Genomic DNA, 20,332 nt, shown 5'->3' with positions numbered 1-20,332 from the left:
TATATATATATTTAAATAAACAAGATAATTCATTGCAGTATTTTAAGTACATTTAACCAATTTGTTTATTTCTACGAGTACATATTCAATTCAAAAATCTTCCAAAAATTAGAATCAAAAGTGGTTCTTATTTGTGAGCGTCGACTGTATTAAGGTGAAACGCAAAGCGATGGGAAGCGACAGGCAGCATCTATCGAATATTAAATTACACATGTTTTTATATGCACTTGTTGAAGCCAGTTTCTTGAAGATTTTATACAGAAAAAGATTATAATTATAATCTACATTTATCTATTATAGTTAAAATCTATAGATTATATATTTATAAAATATACACATATATTTTCTATTAGAAATAGTCAAGAATAAAATATTACAAGATTACGTCAATAACTTACCGTCACTTTTTTTGGTTTAAGCAGTGACAATTGTTACAAAAACAAATGCACTATGCCGGTTGGCTGTGACGTAATAATTTTGAGTTGAGAAGAGAAGTATGGAAAAATATGTAAATTGCAAACAAAAGTCTAACATTTGCTAATTCGTTAAATAGACTTTAATTATTAGTTTTTGTAGTTTGGTGATAAATTTTTTAACGAAATAAAAGCATAATGTTGCGTGTAAATATTTGGATCTTTTAACTATTGACAACATATTTGCCAAGTAAATGAAAATACAAATGTTCTCTCAATAAACAAACGTATATTAGCTATATCTGCTCATACATTTTTAATTTTAATGTTTTTAGTAGTACAAAATTTTAATTATTTTTTTATTCAAACAGATGTTTTCAACAATAAGTAAAAGTATATTGGTAAAAATATAAAAAATAATATGTTTGCAGTCACCAAGTGAATATAAATAATTTGCTTTTGCTGCCATATTATTCGTGTGTATGAAAATACACGTGAGTTCATCGATAGGTAATACAATATCATTTCTGGCTACATCCATCCTAATGGAAAGCACATCCTTAATTAGTCTGCGCTCTATACTGTGCAGTTGTTTGCAAATACTACGCCTTTATGATTGGCTTGTAAATTCATATATATTGGTATGTACACTCTAAAATCAAAATATGATTGCACACCTATTAAATCCTTTTCTGTCATCCTCAGCAAAGGAGTTTAAGTTATTTTTTTCAAGCTCTTTAATTTACAGGATTTTTACATTGATCATCATTGGAATAAGTTGCCGGAAAGTTGGCGGCTACATTTGGAACACTTGCATCCTGAAGAGTTAACTACTCTTTTAAATTATAACAAGTTTAGTAAGCAGAAGCATGCTGTTTGGCCATTGTCAATATTAGCTTTACGTCACTTATTATTACAATTGAGTATACCAAGAAATCAATCTACAAATTCAATCGAATTGGTAAATATATCATAATTTTCCCCAAGATTTAATTTACCACTTAGTAATGATGTAAAAAAATAGAGTGCATCGCAGAATCCTGTTCTTAGCGACAGAAAGCTTGGGCATGCATTTAATAAATGCGTTAAACCTAAGAAACGCCATGAAATACAGTTAATGGCATCCATTTGTGAATACAGCTGTCAAATATCGCCAGTTGATTTTGTTGTGGATTTCGGCGCTGGCTTAGGCCATCTTGCACGAGTACTTGGTTATGGCTACGGCGTACAAGTTTCATGTATAGAAATGCGTTCGGAACTTAATACTCAAGCACGCTGCATTGACACAAAATTGGAAAATGTTATTCAAAAACATTTGCAAACAGCGAATCTACCTTGTTTTAAACGACCAAAACATGTCACATTATGCATAACACCAGACATGCAACCACATCAGTTTCTTCATATAATTGCGGAATCACAACATAAGCCAAATACAAATTTTAAATTTGGGATAATTGGTTTACATCCCTGTGGGGATTTAGCAGTTATATTAATGCGTATGTTCGCCAATATTCCTCAGGCCCGTTTTCTTAATTTTGCTAGTTGTTGTTATATGAAATTAACTACGGCTGAAACACAATCTAATATTAAACTACAAGGATACCCTCTTAGCCAATACTTATTAAAACAAAAGGAATTCTCGTTTTTGAGTTATGAAGCTCTTGAGATATMTTGTCATGCTATGGAAATATATTGCGATCGTCTGGCTAGAGGTGATTATGAATATTTAAAAGTACATTCAATTCGAGCGGCTGTAGAGCGAAGTACTATTATTAACCAATGCCCAATTTAAAACATTGTGGGCTACGAAGTGTGAAGCATGTTCCTGGTATGGACTTCGAAGAGTATGTATAAATTAACATATTTATTTATGCATGTTTGTATAAACATACGTAGTTTTTTATGCATACATATTTCTAGCCAAAATTCAATATCGTTTACAGTTATTTTTACAAAGCGACTCAAGGAGTTGAGGCTTCCAATTTGCGGCGTTCTGATTTGCAAACTACAACAACTCAAAATGATTTACTTCATTAGCGACAAATTGTTAGTTTTTACACTTTCCGACTTATGTTTGCACCGCTAATAGAGAGTGTAATACTATATGATCGGGCTTTATATCTTCAAGAAAATGGTGATTATAAGAATACAATAAAACACATCTAGATGTGTATAAGAGACAGAACATACGTAGTTTTTTATGCATACATATTTCTAACCAAAATTCGTTTACAGTTATTTCTACAAAGCGACTCAAGGAGTTGAAGCGTCCAATTTACCGCGTTCTGATTTGCAAACTTCAACAACCCAAAATGATTTACTTCATTGGCGACGAATTGTTATTTTTTACACTCTCCGACTTATGTTTGCACCGCTAATAGAGAGTATAATACTATATGATCGGGCTTTATATCTTCAAGAAAATGGTGATTATAAGAATACAATAAAATTAATATAAATATAATTAACTCTCTTTCAGAATGTCAAGTAAAGATTAACGCAACTTTTGATCCTCGCATATCTCCACGGAATCACATAACTTGTTCCTTCAAACTCAAATAATGTTGTTAGATGTTATTTAATATTTTCCATACAAGTTCCGCTACAGTAAGTTATTACATAGTGATCATTTATAAACGTGCTCTATAGAATTTCCGACGTGTATACTTTATTCAGGGAAGAAAAATTTAAAAAGTAAATATGTTAAATTAACAATATTTAGCCAAGTGTCAAGAAAGCATATTTTCAGCTTGTTTATATTTCTATGTAGCTATCACCTTATAAAAATGTTTGAAGAGAACCTTAAAGTTTTTTTTCCCGCAGTGTGGACCATGACAATCACGCATTTCTTTTAATTTAATTACAGATGCACTTTAATTTGCTGTGATAATGAAGTAGCCAATTTTGTCAGATACTTACATTTGGCGATGCCGATTTATAGATAAACTGTCTTTAAATTAGTTAATCGTTATCTCTTCCAATAATGGCTAACATGTATAAAATGTTGCATAAAAAGAAATTCAGATATAGTTACTTCGAGAATGTTCCAATTTGTTAGATGAGCGCATAATTATAATTTATAATTAACAAATAAACATACCGACATATTTCAGTAGGTTTATATAAACTATATTTAGAGTGTTATTTATTTAATGGTTGAAAACTTTATAGATTTACATAAATGCACAGATAAAACTCATCTTTATTTATAGTATCCCTTCTTGGTAGCTCCTTCTACTATTGTTCTAATAGCAGCAAATGCCTCTTGAGACGTGGGCTCAATTTCATTTGCAGGTAGTATAAACATATCCGAGCTATCTGGGGGCCCCCTCAATTCGAAAGTATAGGCAATGGGTATTTTTATTTTGCTGTACGCCCAATCCATACTGCCTCCACTAGATGGATAAATTGTTCCAATCAAACTTCCACATGTATAATTACGACTGGTAAGTTCACGGATACGACCGGCAGCATTACGTCCAAATTCTTGTAAATCATCATAGTTCGCTATATGCTCCTTGGTATAGCCATATGGAAACATTATCATTTGTGAATAAGAATGTAAGGCTATATAAGTTCTGATTTGCTCCTTTTCCGCATGCGCCGTAAGAAAACCCATCAAACGCTTAGTTTCAGCTTCACTTGCTGCATTGGGACCGCAATAATCATAGCGGCATGGATCACCACTAGCTCCGGTGGTATTCCAGTGATCTGGATAATTTCGATTCAAATCAACACCACGGCATATGCCAAATAATTGACGATTTTTTCGCCACATTCGGTCATGTTCAAACGTATATTTATATCCATCTGGGTTAACGCAAGGGAATACAATCCAGTTATAATTGTTTGCCAACTTTCGAACAGCCTCATCCTTAGTAGTAAGCAGCTCATTTAAAAGATATGTAGCTGCCGCAGGAGCAATCCATTCGCGAGCATGGATACCACTCTCTATAAAAATAGCTTTGTTAGACTTATTCCGTGACAACTTCAAACCCTTAATAGGAACACCCTCTGTACTATTTCCCATATCTATAACTGTCAAATCTGTGGGATATTGTGCCACCATATATTCCAACCACGCATAAATAGTGTTCAAATGAAAAAAATGTTTCCAATCGAGTGCAGAACCAGGTGTGTCTGCTGGCAAAACTTCTTTCATGTTGCGATCTATTTTCTCCTGGAAATTGAATGCCTTAAAAAAAAAATTAAATTTCAAATAGATACTACATATGTGTGCATCTGCATTATTATTATCTTATGTATGCATACCAATATGCGATGCTTGACATTAAAAGTTTGCAATAAATTTGCAAAATCGGCCACTTTATGTGCAGCCACTAAAAGCGTCAACTTTTGCCCAACTTCCCTTGCGTGTCCCATAAAAGTCAAACTGTCGCTTTGTTGTTCTAACTTTTGAAAGAGATCCACATGCTTATCTGTATCCAATTCAACACTGTAAACCCGATAGTGATCGTACCGAGCAATATCCTGAGGAACAAGTGAAAGATTATCCATTATACAATGTTCCGAATATTCTCTTGCTTTTCGAACATTCTTTTCGCTGTTTTTATCAGCGTTGACACTATCTTTTGCTAACATTGCTGAGAACGTAATGATCAGTAAAAAGTCATTAACGCTCAAATGCTGCGGTGAACAACGCTTATATATCATTTCTTAATGCAAATATAATAAACATAAATGTATAAATATATGTCACAATTTCTTTATTTACTTTAGCTTTGTATATACCTTCATTTATACTATGTGTGTATCTATTCATTTACTTTATCAGTTGTTTAATTTGTGCTAAGTTTGACAGCACACAAAGAAATGACATGCCTCGGGAAGCAGTTATGTGATATTTTGGAAAATCTGTCACAAAACTCATGCCCTATTCATCTTATCGTTAATTTATTTTATTATTTTATGAAAAATCTTACAGTAAGCGAAATTCAAATATTTTCGCAGAAGAAAATAGATTAAAAAATAATTTTATAAAAATATGTTTTTTGTATTACGATTAAAAGTTAAATATTATCACGGTAGTGAAAATAATTGCAATTAATCTCTTCAATTTTATTATGCTCAGCTGAACATACAAATCTACATAGTTTTATAGAATGGTACATACGATTGTAAGTCTATAGAGGACAGTCAGAAAATTCATGTATTGATAGCCATTCTCGGAATGCAACTTTAGAACATGCTTTTCACTTGCGCTACGAAAAAAAGAATTCAATGACCAACATGGCGACAAACTTGTAAGATTTATTTTTAATTAAATTTTTAAACTTTTAAGGTGCGTCTTTTGCTTATTGAAAAAATACGCGCCCAACAAAGATGGACGCAATACACAATAAAAGTGCTGCCCCTACAGACATCCGTATTTATTTATTTATTAAACCATACGCCAATCGGCTTTATACATCGAATAGTTAGTAAAAATATACAAAATGATATAGAGATAAGAATGTGGAAAGTGATATATATACACAATCGGTTGAATGTAAGTAAAGAGTTAGTGGCAGATAAACAGTAAATTTTTGGTTTGCGAGATGAAAGCTTGATATGTCCCTCCATTAAAATCAATGTCATCGTGTAATGAGTCTACAAGATTAGCAGTCCTATTATTTGGTCCGTGGTATACGTAGTTTCGTTGAGTCTTTGTTGTTTTTAACAGTCTGTTATGCTTGAGCGGGAGGCTAGTAGGAGCAAGCTCAAAACTGCTGAGTGCTTCTGAGGAGTCAATCAGACCGTTGACTATTTTGTAAAAAAAATGCCGAATCAGAGACCTTCCGACGCGAGGTTAAGCTGTTGAGTCTGAAATAGGAGCGGATGTCCTCAGTGGAGAGCCCCTGCATCCTTAACGATTAATGGAACAACAATGTCTTGCAGAATTTGTTTTGAATTCTCTCAACTCGGTTGATGACTGTATCAGTATATGGAGACCAGATTACAAAGCCATACTCTAGTATTGGCAGTACAAGTGAACGGTATAGTGTGACCAGAGAGTTCGGGTTGTTGAAATCCCTTCCTGTTCTGATGATGAGTACAAGCACTTTAAAAGATTGCACAGTTATTTTGCTAATTTGTGAAGGTACGAATTTTTAATAAACAAAACTTTTTTAAAATATTCGACTATATTATTAACAATGTTTACTATGCGTTAGATTAATGAATAATATTGATTTGAAAACTTTTCGTTAATTTTTTTTAGCTGTTTAGTGTATCTGAACTAAACCCCAACTGCAACTATCAAAATAGGATCTTTTCAACTAAATTACCACGTTATGACAAGAGCAAGATAACTTAATATGAATTAAATTAACCATTAAAATGTATGAGCCTATTGAAGTAGCACCAATTTATATACCTACATATGAAATATTTTTGCGCATTTTAAAAAAGCAAACCATTTAGAAATTCACATTCCATTTCTTCATAATAAAAGAAAAGTGGAGAAATTAAAACAACTAAAAGAATTTCTTATTACAAACACCTTGTCATTCTATTAATTTAACTCAATTCTTTAATATCCATAGGTATACACTATAGTGTATTTAAACTGGGTTATAACTCCATAAGCGGTGTCTGCGCCAATAAAGGAAAAAAGTGTATTCAAACCTTTAGAATTACTAAATTTATAAAAATATGTATTAAGTTACTTATATTTCAGTATAAAGTACACGTATTTGCTTTTACGGGTTTTAGAAATCATGTTTGAACTAGTTTTTTTTAGTTTTGTGTGTTTTAGATTTATAATTTTTCAGTAAGCCAATTGGTTTTGATTTCTGCTTTAATTTATGTTGTCGTTTAATTAGCTTTCCCTCCAGTAAAGAAGGAAGATCTCCCTTCTGTTTTTTTGTATTAATGTTATTTCGCTGTATATTTTTGGCTTCAAATTCGATTTGTGTTCCATTGATTTTACTACCATTTAAATCAACCATATGTAATTGGTTTGTGTTGTTTTGTTTTTTAATTGTTGTTTGATTTACTGGTTTCACTTCCTTTTCATTTTTGTTAACTTTTAATGGTTTTTCAAAAACATTAGCAATGTATTTATTTCTATTCAGTTCCATTTTCTTCTTCTTTATGTCTAATTCCACTTCAGAAAGGTTTGGCTTTCCTGCTTGTTTTCCGAGTAGTTTCCGTGGCTGCTTCTCTTTATATTCCAGTTCTTCATTATTGTTGGAATTATCATTCACCATTGTTGTAGCATTCGCTATCGCGTCGTCCAAAAGTTTTTCATCCGCTTCTTGCTGTTCCTGAGTCATCGGAATGGTGTTTGAGAATTTTTTAAGTTTTGCTACATAAAAACCATCCATATTATGTATGTGGGGATAATACCGGCGAGTTAAATTTAAACTGGGATGAAAGCGGTATTGGCGATACTTTGTAAAGCCTTCAACGCCAAAATCTAAACCAGTTGGAACAAGCTTAACATTTCGTTTTCTGAGGGCATAGTCTATAACCCATTCATTCTCTTCAGGCAATACCGAACATGTTGAATACACAATGTATCCACCCGTTTTAGATTTGGCATCTACACAATCAATGGCAGTTAACAACAACTTGCGTTGAAGATTATAACAACGTTGTACATCTACCTCATTCTTTGTCGATTTGACACTTGGATCTTTAGCCACAACACCTGTGCCTGTGCAAGGAGCATCTAAGAGAATACGATCAAATCCAGATATTAAATTACGAAATTTACAACCATCTTCACAGCTGACAATAGCGTTAATAACGCCAAGGCGATGAAAATTTGCTACTACTGCTTTTATCCGCTCCCGATTTGCATCGTTCGCAAAAAGAACGCCTGTGTTTTTCATAATCGAAGCAATATGCGACCCTTTGCCGCCTGGTGCCGAACACATATCTAAAATACGTTCATTCTCTTGAGGTGCTAAAGCCATGACTGGTAGCATTGAGGATGCTCCCTGAATCATATAATGGCCAGCCAAGTATTCGGGAGTAGCACCAAGTGGAACCTGTGAATTATAAACAACTAAACCGACTTTAGTCCATTTTCCTAAGGGATCTAAGTTAACACCGCGGTTAATTAATGCTGCAGCCAAATCTCTTCGGCGTGTTTTTAATGAATTCGTACGAATGGTTAATGGGCGGGGTACCTAATTAAAATTGTTTAGCATTAAAACCACAAAGTAAAAAGTATAATAACTCACTTCAGAGGTTTCTAAATATTCCATAAGTTCCGTTAATGGGAACATGTCCATTAATTTACCCATTAGAAAATCATTATAGCTGTAGTAGATGCAGAGATCGTGTCGTAACAGATCTAAATATTCTTGCCGAGACCGATCTTCTTGGCGGTATCTTTTGAAATCAGATAAAACAAGCGTAATATCCTTAATACGTTGTTGTATTTCCTGAAGTGTAATTTCCTTTTGGTTATCTTCATCTTCCTCTGGAAATTTGAAAACTTCTTGACGATCAATCGACATTTGCATTTCCTTGGTAGCCATTTCAGCTTCCATCGCTTCGCGTTTCTTTAATCTCTTATTTTCCCGTTCAATCGGCAATAGACTATCGTCAAATTCATCGTCTTTGGATTTGCTATTGGTAGAATCAGCATCCTCTTCATCAGATAACTCAAAGTCGTCATCTGAATTGACATTTTCATCGTCATAATCTGATATATCATCTAGCTTTTCCATTTTAAGAGTTTCTTTGCAAGCATCGTCTTCGCCATTTTCTTCTTCTTCACCTTCTGTTAGTGCTTCTAGTAAGTCTTCTTCACTTTTCTCAGCTTCATACATTTCTTTGTCTTGATCATCACTAGACCGTAATGTCTTTAGCTTTTTTAACTGCTTCGGTTTCAGCCAATCTTTATTATGGTCAGTAAATCCCGCAATCTTTTGTTTCTGAAATTTCAAATGCTGCTGGATCCCTGCCAAAGCCTTTGGCTTATCAGTGTTATATTTGTTTTGTAATTCTGCTTCGTCGATTACATCGGCACCCTCGCTTAATTTCCTTTGTTGTTTATTAAGCTTCTGTTTCTTTACCTTTTGAATTTCTTTCTTCTGATCACGCTTAACCAGTCGTTGTCTTTGGCGATGGGATAGTTTTTTATCATCCATGTCATTTGAAGGCGCTGAAAGATGAAATTGTATATTCAAAGCTTTATATATTTTGGATTGATATAGCTCCTTTTACCAAAAGATTTTTTCGGAAAAGTTGGCGGCTTTTGTTTGCGGGACTTTCGACCAGGCCCTTTCTTTGGCTTTTCACTAAATTCTGCTTTCCGTCCCATTGTATTATTATTAATAAAAATTTATTTGTTTCTAGCAGCCTAACGTGACTTCTCTAATTGTAGTAAAGAACAACACGTGGAATAAAAAATGTGTATGTTGATAGGCCTTTTGACACTTGAGAATTTGAAAAGCGGCAGGAGAATTATTTTGACATTTAGAAGAATCAGCTGTAATATCAACCGTGAACACACGCCCAAAAAAAGAAGAAGAGGTGTTTTGTTTTCATTTTTATTAATAAATATTATATTCAATTATCGATTTTTATTTGATTTGCTGAATATCAAGGTTTAATAATACTGTAGTGCATATATATTGAAAAATTCATCGATATGAATACGAGAAATTAACTTTTAATGGCCAGTATTTTTTGGATATATTACAATGCGGTGCAAATAATATAAATAATTTTCAGCTAATGTATAGATTGAATACAGGCTGTAACTGATAAGAATAACACAATGAATATAGAACTCGCCAGCTTTGAACTGAGCTCCGAGGCATTAATTGGATCTCTATTAGCATTATGCGTGTTATTTGCTTTTTGCCGCAATTTATTGCTGGAGGACGTTATATGTATACCTGGAAAAACTAAACATAGTTGGAAGTCTATCAAAATACTAGACAAGGTTGGAACACATACATATTTATTTTTTTTATAGATAATTTATACATACGTAAAAAGAAATTTATATTAACATTTTAGTACACATTAATATTTTATTACATAGGCATGTTATTGCAACGCTTGTGAAATTCTATTAACTCATTCAGAAGGTCTCTTTTGCGACTGTTGTGGCATTTGTACCCATTCAGCCCATGCCTGTTTTAAAAAAATTGATATTAATTTTAAATGTAAAGATAAATGGCTCCGTCATGAAAAGATTATGCGTCATTTATGGATTCGCGGTAACTTGCCAGTTGGGGTTGTTTGTTCATTATGTGATGTCGAAATCGATTACCATGCAACAGCGGGCCTCTTTGGCTGGCGGTGCGCCTGGTGCCAACGCTGCTACCATAATAACTGCTACAAAAGCATTGATACAAGAACTGAATGTGATTTGGGGGAATTTCAGGACATGATATTTCCACCGTATTGTATTATTGCGGCACGAACTCGTGAAAGTGTGCGATTGCATTTGGCTGGTATTAAACCACCTAACATTGAAGGTTGGGAGCCTTTAATTGTTATTGCCAATACAAAATCTGGGAGCAGTACCGGGTCACATGTGGTAGCATTACTTCGCGGTTATTTGCACCCACTTCAAGTAATGGAGTTGGGTGGTCGGGGACCACAAGATGCAATGCAATGGGCTGCAAAAGCCAGTCCGCGTCCCTGTAGAATCTTAGTTGCAGGTGGAGATGGGACGGTAGGATGGGTGTTAAATACTATATTCGCTCTAAATATAAAGGTAATATATATAAAGTCAAACGTAATATAAATTTTATTATAATTAAGAAATTGAAGCCGGTGCCCTCAGTTGCAATTATGCCGTTGGGGACAGGAAATGACCTTTCACGGGTAATGGGTTGGGGTTCGCAACCGCCTAATACTTTGGACCCTATTACAATACTCAGAAACGTAAGTATTTTAGCTGGATTTGTTAATATTTCAAGTTACTGATTTCTTTAATATTTAGATAAAAAATGCTCGCTCAGTAAATTTGGATCGCTTCGATTTGCAAATAGAAAAACTGTATTATCGTTTACCAATCCAGAGACATCCTATTAAAACTATTCATGTCTATAATTACTATAGTATTGGAGTAGATGCATTGGTTACTTATAATTTTCACAAAACACGAGAGTCTCGATTTTACTTGTTAAGTAGTCGAATTTTTAATAAGGTAATCAAAACACACTGGCTATAACCAAAAAATAGATTTTCTACTATTTTTGTTAGTTAATATATTTTGGCTTCGGCACACAACAAATTGTTCAACGGGATTGCGAAAGGATTGAACAAAAACTAGATCTATACCTGGATGGTCATATTGTAGAGTTACCAGAATTGCAATCAATTATATTCCTTAATATTGATTCATGGGGAGCTGGTTGTAAATTATGCGGTGGGTTTAAAAAATATATTCTTGGCGTAAATGTTTTTATTTAGTTTTTAATATCAACTGTTAATCAGAACTTAGCAATTCAGATGCCAAATATAAGATGGAAAACTCAATTTCGGATGGCACGTTAGAGGTTTTTGGCCTTGTTTCGTCCTTTCATATGGCACAATTGCAGTGTGGCATAAGTAAACCAGTGCGCATTGGTCAAGCGAAGCAAATACGGGTAGGATTACTATTTAATCGAAGTACACGAAATAATTTACATTTAACTCTTTAGATTGTTATAAAATCTACCTGCCCCATGCAATCGGATGGAGAACCATGGATGCAGACTCCTGCCGATATACGTTTACAATGTCGAAGTCAGGTTCGCATGTTGAAGCTTGAGAGCTAGTGCATCTGTTTAAATATTAAAATGTACATAAAGTCTAATTACTTGTGTATGTATGTATGTGTACATTTTTATTTATTCTGTACATGGTTTAATAACAAAACTAACTATATCGAATACTTCTTAATTTATAGTACATATTTTCAAAGTGGCATATGAGTGAAGATTCGGATCCTTTTTAATAAAATTCTATACACCGATATTATATTAATCAACGAGGGCATTTCTTATATCAATTAGACGCTGTCTCTTATACACATCTAGATGTGTATAAGAGACAGGTCTAATTACTTGTGTATGTATGTATGTGTACATTTTTATTTATTCTGTACATGGTTTAATAACAAAACTAACTATATCGAATACTTCTTAATTTATAGTACATATTTTCAAAGTGGCATATGAGTGAAGATTCGGATCCTTTTTAATAAAATTCTATACACCGATATTATATTAATCAACGAGGGCATTTCTTATATCAATTAGACGTGTAAATAATTTTGACAAACGTATCTGTAATCGGACTCAGTAAAATATGTACCCAAATATACAAGAAAATTCTGTTTTGTTACGTATTGAATTATACGTTTAGCAAATTCTTTGATGAGAAACAAATAATTTCAAATAGGTTTCGAGAACTATCGGAAAGGTATCAGAAGATATTTTGTTACATTGTTATTGATTTTCCCAAAACTACATCATTTTTGAGTTGAAAATTTTCCATCTTTGTCATTTTAGTAAACACAAAAAATCTTCAATATGTTTAGTATCATTTTCGGTTTTTGAACCAAAAGTTAGCAAGAAGCAGCCTCTAACATCACAGTCGACGTTTTAAAAGACAGTCAGGTTTGCGTAACCGAAACGGACCAACGTCGCAAAATAACTAAACTAGTGTTATTACTTATAAAACAAAAACTTCAATAATGTATAGTTTAGCTCCTAAAAAAAATTAAGTTGTCTATAAGATGGTGGAATTACACGCTTTAAATCTAGAATATAACAAAAACATGATATGTATCAAAGACTTCCGATATGATTTGAATATTTATATTGCATTCAATTTATTATGATTTCACATTACTGTGATACAAATGAATACAAAACTCAAATTGTTATTAGTCTAACGGCTAGAACGAAACATATTTCGTTCATTTTATTTATTTGGTCTGGTCGTAGACGCTTTTTTGTGGTATGGTAAAATTTCAATGTCTTAAGGCGGGTACTCTTTGTTTTAACTCGATTGTAACGCAGTCGTTTCAAATACACGCGCGCTTAAATCATCGTTAACTCCATAATTGCGTTAACAATATCATTATTGTGTTTTTTAAGAGCTCGTATGGCCTTTGCACGTGTAGTGTTAGCCTGGGTGATTACCAGCTCAATATCTTTTTCATCGACACCGGTCTCATCTACTTCTTCTTCATCCTCCTCTGCAATAGGGGCTACCGATGAAGTTGTGCCTAATGTCTCAGCAATACTTGCCGCTTCAGGAGCTTTGAATTTTTCAGCTGCTGCGACTTGGGCTTGTTGTGATAAATCTTCAATCTTTGCCTCGCCGAATACAATATATGTATCGCTGTGTGGATTTTTGTATACATCAGGATTGTTGATTACAAAAAGTATATTCTTAGACTTGCGAATAGTTACGCGATTAACTCCTTGAATTTGCTTTAAACCAAGTTTAAGCATAATCTTCCGTGCTTTTTTTTCCCCACGCGATTGCTTGGCTTTTGAAACCAAATCAACGGGAAGACCAGTGGCACCACCGCCTAACTGTGTTGTACCTGCAGCAGCATCTTCCAGCTCAGGAATGCTGTCCTCAGATCCACAATCGCTAGCATCATCTTCAATGCGTACTTCTGCAGCCTTTACTTCACTAGTAGCAGAAGCAGCGGCGTCAGTAATGATTTCTGTAACTTCGGCAGTCATGACAGCGATATTAATTGTAACTTTATCTGTAAAGATAGATTTCAAATAGTTTGGAATATACAAAAATTTTCACACATAATACCAAATTTTCCAAAAAAAAAAAAAAAACAATTTAATACTTCAACTGCATTAGAAATCACAATATGCTAGGTTATATTTTGATATTTAATGCACTCGCCAAAATATAAGATATTTAACAGAAAAGCATAAAATCTAATACTTCGACATTCCAACCTCTAAATTCTTTCCTTGATAATTAATTGGATGCAGGAAATATTTGACGATTAATTACCTGAGAAAATAAATCGCCCTTCCAAGCCGTTTTCAGAATATTTATCAAAAGTGAAGAGTTTACTCAACACTTAAGTTGTTGGAACTGTTTTAAAATCTGCGACAAGAGCGTCATCTACATGTGAATACTTTTATAACATTAGGGTTTGACTGCGAATGAAATGTACTCTACAAGATTGATACCGGTTAGCAAAACGAAAAGTAACACATTTCTCCTTGATATTTAATGTTCTTCTTGTTCTATCAATTTGCAATTATGACAGATTGTTTCTTTGTGTTTACAGTCTGTTAGACTGTATTTATCAACACATAACCCACAATCAAAGTAATTATTGCTTAAATTTCTTTAAGTGTTGTATACAGTTTGGTTAGTAGTTTTTTGCTGCCGGCCAATAATTTGTAGGCTTATCGGTTACCTTTATGTTACAATAACTTATTCAATAATTCCTCTTTATATTAAAGTCAACAAATTTGTTTTATTTTAATCAAAAATATCTATTTCAACTAGGCACCGAAATTACTTATTGATACTTTTAAAACAGTTGCGTATAAATTAAATGGGCGTAGCTAAAACATTTTATATCACATGTATCAATGGGTTTTAGGGAGAATAAGAATACTGATGTTATATACACAGATTTTAGTAAAGCTTTTGAGAAAGTAAACCATTAAATTCTTTTCAATAAACTTGATCTTCTTGGTTTTCAACCAATATTTTTAAAATGGGTTGCTTCTTATCTTAGTAATAGAATTCAACAAGTCATATTTAACGATACTCTTTCCGACATAATCAATGTTCCTTCAGGCGTTCCATCTTGGACCAATTCTGTTCTGTTATTTATTAATGACATATCATCTGTTGTTAAGTTTTCAAAAGATTTATTGTATGCTGACGATGTAAAACTTTTTAAATCATTCACCTCGAAAGCGAAAGATGTCAGTTGCAAACAGACTTAAGCAACCTAGTTTCTTGGTGTGTTAGAAATGACATGGCCATTGAACCTTAAAAATGTAAAACGATGTGCTTTTCACGTAGATCTGTAGACCCTACTTCATACGTAATACAAAACTTTAGGTTGAAGCAAGTACGCAGTTTTGTTGACTTGGGAGTAACTATGGACCCCAAACTCAATTTTAATCTTCACACATCTTCCATGGTTTTTAAAGCTAAAGGTGCTCTTGGTTTTGTTAAACGTTGGTCTAAAGAATTTAGAGATCCGCTTACCACAAAAATTCTTTTTACATCTTTGGTGAGGCCTATATTAGAGTATGCTTCCGTGGTATGGAACTCTTGTTATCATCTGAGAAAATAGAGTCCGTTCAAAAACAATTTTTACTTTTTGCCTTAAATCATTTGCATTGGGATTCCAATTTAAATCTTCCCCCTTACACTAACCGTTTAAAGCTTATAAACATGCCTACACTCGTTAGTCGTAGGGAAATGCTTGGTATAATATTTCTTGTAAAACTCATCAATGGGTCAGTCTGTAGCCCATCTCTCTTGTCTGATATTAATTTTAACATTCCCGCTCGCTCTACCAGGCAGTTTAGACCTCTACTTTTAAAATTTTCTAGAACAAATTTCGAGTTAAACGAATCATTCCGCCGTATATGTCACGATTTCAATTCTCATTCCAGCACAATATCTAACAGATTCACTCTTTACCATTAAAAAAATTTTTTTATCTACTCTTAACAAGTAACGTTTAAAAATTATAAACTTTAATCTAATTCTTAGTTTTGGCTGTTGAAACTTTTGTTTCTGTCGGTTGGGCGGGAGGAGGGTAATCGTTGGGTATTATTATTATTATAAAAGGACAGATATATGTTAGTCTTAACTCAAGTATTAAATGATTTCAAAGTTCTTAGTGTCTTGGTTCGTTAGTTACAAGATGTTCCAAACAGAAAAACTTTTCCAATGACTTATTTTTTTTAATAACTATCTTACCTTTATTTATTTATGTTATTTCCTTGGTTTTACAATAAAACAGCTACGAAAAACGCCTACTGAATGAACCTTTGCATAGCTTACAATAAAACAATTCACTGTAAGCTTACACAATACACCAGAATACATAATGCAAAAAATTGCGCGTCAAAAAATTGAAATAACGGGACTTAGAAATATATGTCAATGTTGAGGATAGGCAACATCGGGCATTATCATGGCACATACTGAAAAAATGTTCCCTGGTTTTGTTTCATTAAGGCACCTAACATACAATCAGTAATCATATGGAGTAAAGTCGACCATGATTAAAATATGCGCTATTATTTTCATTGAGATAACTCAAATATTGGTCGATATGTGAAGCATAAAGTCACCCGGTAGTTCGAAAATGTTTACCTTAGGTATAATGGAGTTCAGGGAAGTATTGACCCGATTTATCCTATGCTAGATGCTCAGAAATACTATTGCCAGGAAGGCATTCTGTCTGAATTTCAATTGAATATCTCACACATTGACTGACATTTTTGACCAAAAGTCAACTATAGAGACTGGGGTATACGGTACCTAGGGGGTTGAACAGTTTTATTTGATTTGGATAATTTTTGGTCATAAGGTGGCATACTTTGAAAGAATTATTAGTGCAAAGTTTTAGCCCATTATTATCAATTTCTTCCTGATTTGTGAACTGGAAAGGAAAGTAACCAAATGGAATTTAAAAATATGTTATGTGGGAAGTAGGCGTGGTTTTGGTCCGATTATGGTAATTTTTTCGTAGAAATCGGGCGGTCGGCTCCCAAGTTATGTGATTTCACCAAAAGGTAAGCGGTGCAACCTCCAATTTTCACACCAGCTGCCATAAAAGCCTCTTATATATCATCTCGGAGGTAAAATTTATTGTCTCTGGCGAAATTAGTTATTGATTTATTGCGCTTTTAATAGTTTTACCGTTATATGGAAAGCGGGCGAGGTCGTCTCATTTATTTTGACACTGTCGTTAGAAGATCTTAGAATATTTGCGTTGAGCAAATTTGGTGGTTTAGGCTTAAGTAGTTTAGGAGATAGGCAAGATCACGCATACTTTTTACCCACAGATATCCCTTGCTACTTCGATTCACAAATAACAGTTTTATATCATAATTTGGTGCTTACTTATGACACTTTACACACATACATATGTATGTCTTTTCGGTTAATGGCAATTTGTTGGCGTGCCCAGTGGTCCGATTATGCCCATCTATGAACTCGTAATACAGACACCAGGATTCATCAAGATATCTTAATTTTTACCCAAGTTACAGCTTTCACGGACGGACGGACAGACAGACAGTCACCCGGATATCAACTTTCTCGTCATTCTGATCATATATATCATGTCTATTTCGATTAGTTTTAGATGATATATAAAACGAAGTAATCGATCTGTCTATAATAATGGTGAACACACTGTTTAAGAACAAATGATGTGAAATATCATTACTGTATCCACTAACTTTTAAAGAATTCACCCAATACCCTTAACATTGTTGTGCTTGTGTAATTTTTACTCTCCTGTATATTAAGTTTGTAATTTTCTATGTCCACCTGTCTGTCTGTATATATAGTTACGAACTATTTCCCTCAGTTTTTGAGATATAAATTTGAAATTTTGCACCCTCCCTTTTCTCAGCAAAAAACTGCTCTTTTGTCGGAACGGCCGATATGGAAACTATAGCATATACATACATACAAACTGAACAAATGCAATGAAGTGCTTATGTACATATACTGCAAACTTTTTCACTAGACTAGATATCATCAGCATATTTAGTATGGACAATATATCCGAGGAAATGGTGCAATTTCCGAAGAATTTTTTTAAATTAAGTTACTATGCTATAGCTGCCATACAAACTGACCGATTAAAGTTCAATGGAATGTCAAAAGGAATGTATTTGTCAGGCAATAATACTTCGGTGTAACCAAAGTTTACACTTTTTTGTTTTGCTTCAGCGATTTGTGATTTATGTAAACATCTAAAGCAGAAAAGATATAGCGAAAACTTCTTTGGTGTAGTAGATATTGTAAAGCTTCTTATGCCTTTCTATATGCAAACATATTTCGTGTTATATTATTTTCTCCCGATGAACTTCAAAACTATTGAACTGATTTTAATAAGATTTTGCACACCATCTGCAGTTTATCCAACTTGGAAAATATTAAAGCTTAAATCATAAAAATATTATGTAAAATATTTTTTATTATATGACAATGTGTTATAGTTGTCTATGAGTTCCATACGGTTTTAACGAATGATGGATACAGGTTGGATTGAGTAAGTTTCCAAGGAAAACGATACATAAATATGTTTGCTACTATGGAGCTAAGTATTTGTTTTATTGCCCAGATGTTAAATTTAGCAAAATCTGTGGTTCACGACATTGTGACGGATTGCGCTGCATCAATGCAAAAGGAACCTATTTTAAATGTTTTTAAAGAATTGTACGATTGGTTCAATAAATTTGCTTAAATCTACTCAGTCCTATTACTTTGCGAACAAACCATGTATGCTGTACTAAATCTGAATGAATGGCTTTATTTGTTATGAATCAAATGGCGCTTATAATTATTCTAAGAGCTTTAGATTGAAACTTTATAAAATTTCAATATTTGAATTAGTAGCAGTGCCCCAAAGTTGCACACCGTAGGTCCATATACATACATATGCTTTAGTATGGCTTTATACAATAGCAATTTATTTTCAAGATGTAGCGGCGGTCCGAGTAGCCAAAACAGTTTTTTAGCTTTATTTTTAACTAGAGGACCCGTCAACGCTTTACTGTGGCTGATATATAGATAATACTAGTAATACCATCTCCATATATGGAAATCAACCTTTGAAAAGAGATTTGCAAAGCTGGAAAGAGGCGAAATGAGCATAAAGGACAATGAAGGAAACGAACGCTCTAAAGAGACGAAAGCTCTAGGCAAGTTTATAGATTCATTTTATAGATATAGCAGTTATGATCCATTGCACTGCGTATTTGGTTGCAGTTCTATTCTACCATACCCAATATTTTCTCTGTGCAATGCTTCGAAAATATTCCTTTATATCTCACTTTTCAATAGACTTTTTTACCAATACAGCAAACAGTTATTCTGCTATTTTTTATGTTAGATGTCGCGTTCTGTTTCTTAAGAATGCATTTGCGTCCTACGTCCATAATCTAGCAAAGGCTGCAATGCCTTGAAAACGAAAATGCCAATTTCTTTCTATTTTGAAGTAATAAAATTTTCAAATGATTCTTTCATGAATTTTGAACACATTTTTATGATTTGAAATATTATTGTGGTATTTATGAATTGTCTTGACTTTTATCGTAAAGAGATAAAAAATATCTTACGTCCGTTTCCTGGTTCTAAGCTACCTCCCAACCAATTTTCAGCCAAATCGGTTCATGCGTTCTGGGGTTATAAATAGTGTAACTAACCCAACATTCTTTTATATACAAAATTGCAATTGAATGTTAGCCGTTTATCCAAGTGCATGCAATGGTATTTAACGCTATCACTTTTTGGTATAGAATTGCTTTTTAAAAGCAAGAAAGGACTATCGCTTCGCTTTAATGTAAATAAAGATTTATTCACGTTTACTTTCCTTTTCCAACAATCTAACCAAGTCTGTATCTTGTTCAATTCTTCTTGCACCAAATTAGTTTCTTTAATTGGAGTCTGTCTTGACGACAATAGACCAGTGTCATCAGCATAAATATCAATTTATCAATTTTCAGTTTCAGGTATGTCAGAGTAAAAATGGGGTAATGTACAGGACCAAGCACGCTGACGTGTGGTACTCCAGCATTCATGTACATAAAATTACTTATTCTTCTGCATATTTTGAAATATTCTATACAATATATACTATAATATTCTAGTTTAAATTAGAAGTAATTCTGTTAGTGCTGAATTAAATAAAAATTCAAAATGTTTAATCACCCTATCAACCTCAATTATAAAATTAAATGTTACTTATT

The 20,332-nt window shown here is 33.3% G+C and overlaps 5 protein-coding genes across 12 annotated transcripts; 2 read left to right on the top strand and 3 right to left on the bottom strand.

Annotated features, from left to right (window-relative positions):
• Nucleotides 1–467: 467 nt before the first annotated feature.
• On the top strand, nucleotides 468–3,514 carry LOC108972041 (protein RRNAD1). The gene is given in 8 exon segments (XM_018938474.1): nucleotides 468–663; nucleotides 785–1,054; nucleotides 1,162–1,374; nucleotides 1,438–2,194; nucleotides 2,197–2,260; nucleotides 2,652–2,842; nucleotides 2,896–3,023; nucleotides 3,283–3,514. Coding segments are annotated over 6 exon segments (1,467 nt in total). The 5' UTR covers nucleotides 468–663; nucleotides 785–895; the 3' UTR covers nucleotides 2,979–3,023; nucleotides 3,283–3,514.
• A 25-nt stretch (nucleotides 3,515–3,539) lies between these two features.
• LOC108972042 (zinc carboxypeptidase-like) lies at nucleotides 3,540–5,601 on the bottom strand. 4 transcript variants are annotated; one of them, XM_018938478.1, is made up of 3 exons: nucleotides 5,551–5,601; nucleotides 4,689–4,907; nucleotides 3,540–4,611 (listed from the first exon to the last, which is right to left on the bottom strand). In XM_018938478.1, exons 1-3 carry the CDS (start codon nucleotides 5,584–5,586, stop codon nucleotides 3,619–3,621), a joined length of 1,248 nt encoding a protein of 415 aa, XP_018794023.1. In that variant the 5' UTR covers nucleotides 5,587–5,601; the 3' UTR covers nucleotides 3,540–3,618. The 4 variants fall into 4 exon arrangements, with proteins under 4 accessions (XP_018794023.1, XP_018794024.1, XP_018794021.1 ...); XM_018938479.1 differs by lacking the exon at nucleotides 5,551–5,601 and adding an exon at nucleotides 5,169–5,266; XM_018938476.1 differs by lacking the exon at nucleotides 5,551–5,601 and adding an exon at nucleotides 5,152–5,214.
• Nucleotides 5,602–6,901: 1,300 nt separating this feature from the next.
• Nucleotides 6,902–9,894, bottom strand: LOC108972039 (25S rRNA (cytosine-C(5))-methyltransferase nop2). The gene is made up of 3 exons (XM_018938469.1): nucleotides 9,600–9,894; nucleotides 8,609–9,537; nucleotides 6,902–8,554 (listed from the first exon to the last, which is right to left on the bottom strand). Exons 1-3 carry the CDS (start codon nucleotides 9,694–9,696, stop codon nucleotides 7,145–7,147), a joined length of 2,436 nt encoding a protein of 811 aa, XP_018794014.1. The 5' UTR covers nucleotides 9,697–9,894; the 3' UTR covers nucleotides 6,902–7,144.
• Nucleotides 9,895–9,923: 29 nt separating this feature from the next.
• On the top strand, nucleotides 9,924–12,742 carry LOC108972040 (diacylglycerol kinase epsilon). 4 transcript variants are annotated; one of them, XM_018938472.1, is made up of 8 exons: nucleotides 9,924–10,323; nucleotides 10,426–11,106; nucleotides 11,163–11,276; nucleotides 11,335–11,541; nucleotides 11,598–11,763; nucleotides 11,832–11,983; nucleotides 12,038–12,186; nucleotides 12,433–12,742. In XM_018938472.1, the coding sequence occupies exons 1-7, from the start codon at nucleotides 10,156–10,158 to the stop codon at nucleotides 12,152–12,154; spliced, it is 1,605 nt and encodes a 534-aa protein (XP_018794017.1). In that variant the 5' UTR covers nucleotides 9,924–10,155; the 3' UTR covers nucleotides 12,155–12,186; nucleotides 12,433–12,742. The 4 variants fall into 4 exon arrangements, with proteins under 4 accessions (XP_018794017.1, XP_018794016.1, XP_018794018.1 ...); XM_018938471.1 differs by lacking the exon at nucleotides 12,433–12,742 and adding an exon at nucleotides 12,286–12,374 and having other exon boundaries at nucleotides 12,038–12,200; XM_018938473.1 differs by lacking the exon at nucleotides 12,433–12,742 and adding an exon at nucleotides 12,286–12,349 and having other exon boundaries at nucleotides 12,038–12,177.
• A 434-nt stretch (nucleotides 12,743–13,176) lies between these two features.
• Nucleotides 13,177–14,476, bottom strand: LOC108972043 (nascent polypeptide-associated complex subunit alpha). Of its 2 annotated transcripts, none has more exons than XM_018938480.1 (2): nucleotides 14,373–14,476; nucleotides 13,177–14,106 (listed from the first exon to the last, which is right to left on the bottom strand). In XM_018938480.1, exon 2 carries the CDS (start codon nucleotides 14,078–14,080, stop codon nucleotides 13,424–13,426), a length of 657 nt encoding a protein of 218 aa, XP_018794025.1. In that variant the 5' UTR covers nucleotides 14,081–14,106; nucleotides 14,373–14,476; the 3' UTR covers nucleotides 13,177–13,423. The 2 variants fall into 2 exon arrangements, with proteins under 2 accessions (XP_018794025.1, XP_018794026.1); XM_018938481.1 differs by having other exon boundaries at nucleotides 14,315–14,399.
• Nucleotides 14,477–20,332: the final 5,856 nt, after the last annotated feature.

This window comes from Bactrocera latifrons, unplaced genomic scaffold (genome assembly GCF_001853355.1).
Source record: "Bactrocera latifrons isolate USDA-ARS-PBARC rearing strain unplaced genomic scaffold, ASM185335v1 scaffold_373, whole genome shotgun sequence".
In the NCBI taxonomy this organism is placed as follows: domain Eukaryota; kingdom Metazoa; phylum Arthropoda; class Insecta; order Diptera; family Tephritidae; genus Bactrocera; species Bactrocera latifrons.
Note: the sequence above shows the minus strand (reverse complement) of the source record. Positions and strands in the feature narration are given on the sequence as shown.

Bases quoted from the DNA above. Each gene is read 5' to 3' on its own strand.
- LOC108972042 (XM_018938475.1), bottom strand. From the start codon at position 5,199: ATGAATAGATACACACATAGTATAAATGAAG. The intron at 5,093-5,168 runs GTATATACAAAG...ATTTGCATTAAG, and splicing joins CACACATAGTATAAATGAAG to AAATGATATATAAGCGTTGT. The intron at 4,612-4,688 runs GTATGCATACAT...TTTTTTTTTAAG, and splicing joins ATGTCAAGCATCGCATATTG to GCATTCAATTTCCAGGAGAA.
- LOC108972039 (XM_018938469.1), bottom strand. From the start codon at position 9,696: ATGGGACGGAAAGCAGAATTTAGTGAAAAGCCAAAGAAAGGGCCTGGT. The intron at 9,538-9,599 runs GTAAAAGGAGCT...TTCATCTTTCAG, and splicing joins TTTTCCGAAAAAATCTTTTG to CGCCTTCAAATGACATGGAT. The intron at 8,555-8,608 runs GTGAGTTATTAT...AATTTTAATTAG, and splicing joins AATATTTAGAAACCTCTGAA to GTACCCCGCCCATTAACCAT.
- LOC108972040 (XM_018938472.1), top strand. From the start codon at position 10,156: ATGAATATAGAACTCGCCAGCTTTGAACTGAGCTCCGAGGCATTAATT. The intron at 11,107-11,162 runs GTAATATATATA...AAGAAATTGAAG, and splicing joins TATTCGCTCTAAATATAAAG to CCGGTGCCCTCAGTTGCAAT. The intron at 11,764-11,831 runs GTGGGTTTAAAA...ACTGTTAATCAG, and splicing joins AGCTGGTTGTAAATTATGCG to AACTTAGCAATTCAGATGCC.
- LOC108972043 (XM_018938480.1), bottom strand. From the start codon at position 14,080: ATGACTGCCGAAGTTACAGAAATCATTACTGACGCCGCTGCTTCTGCT.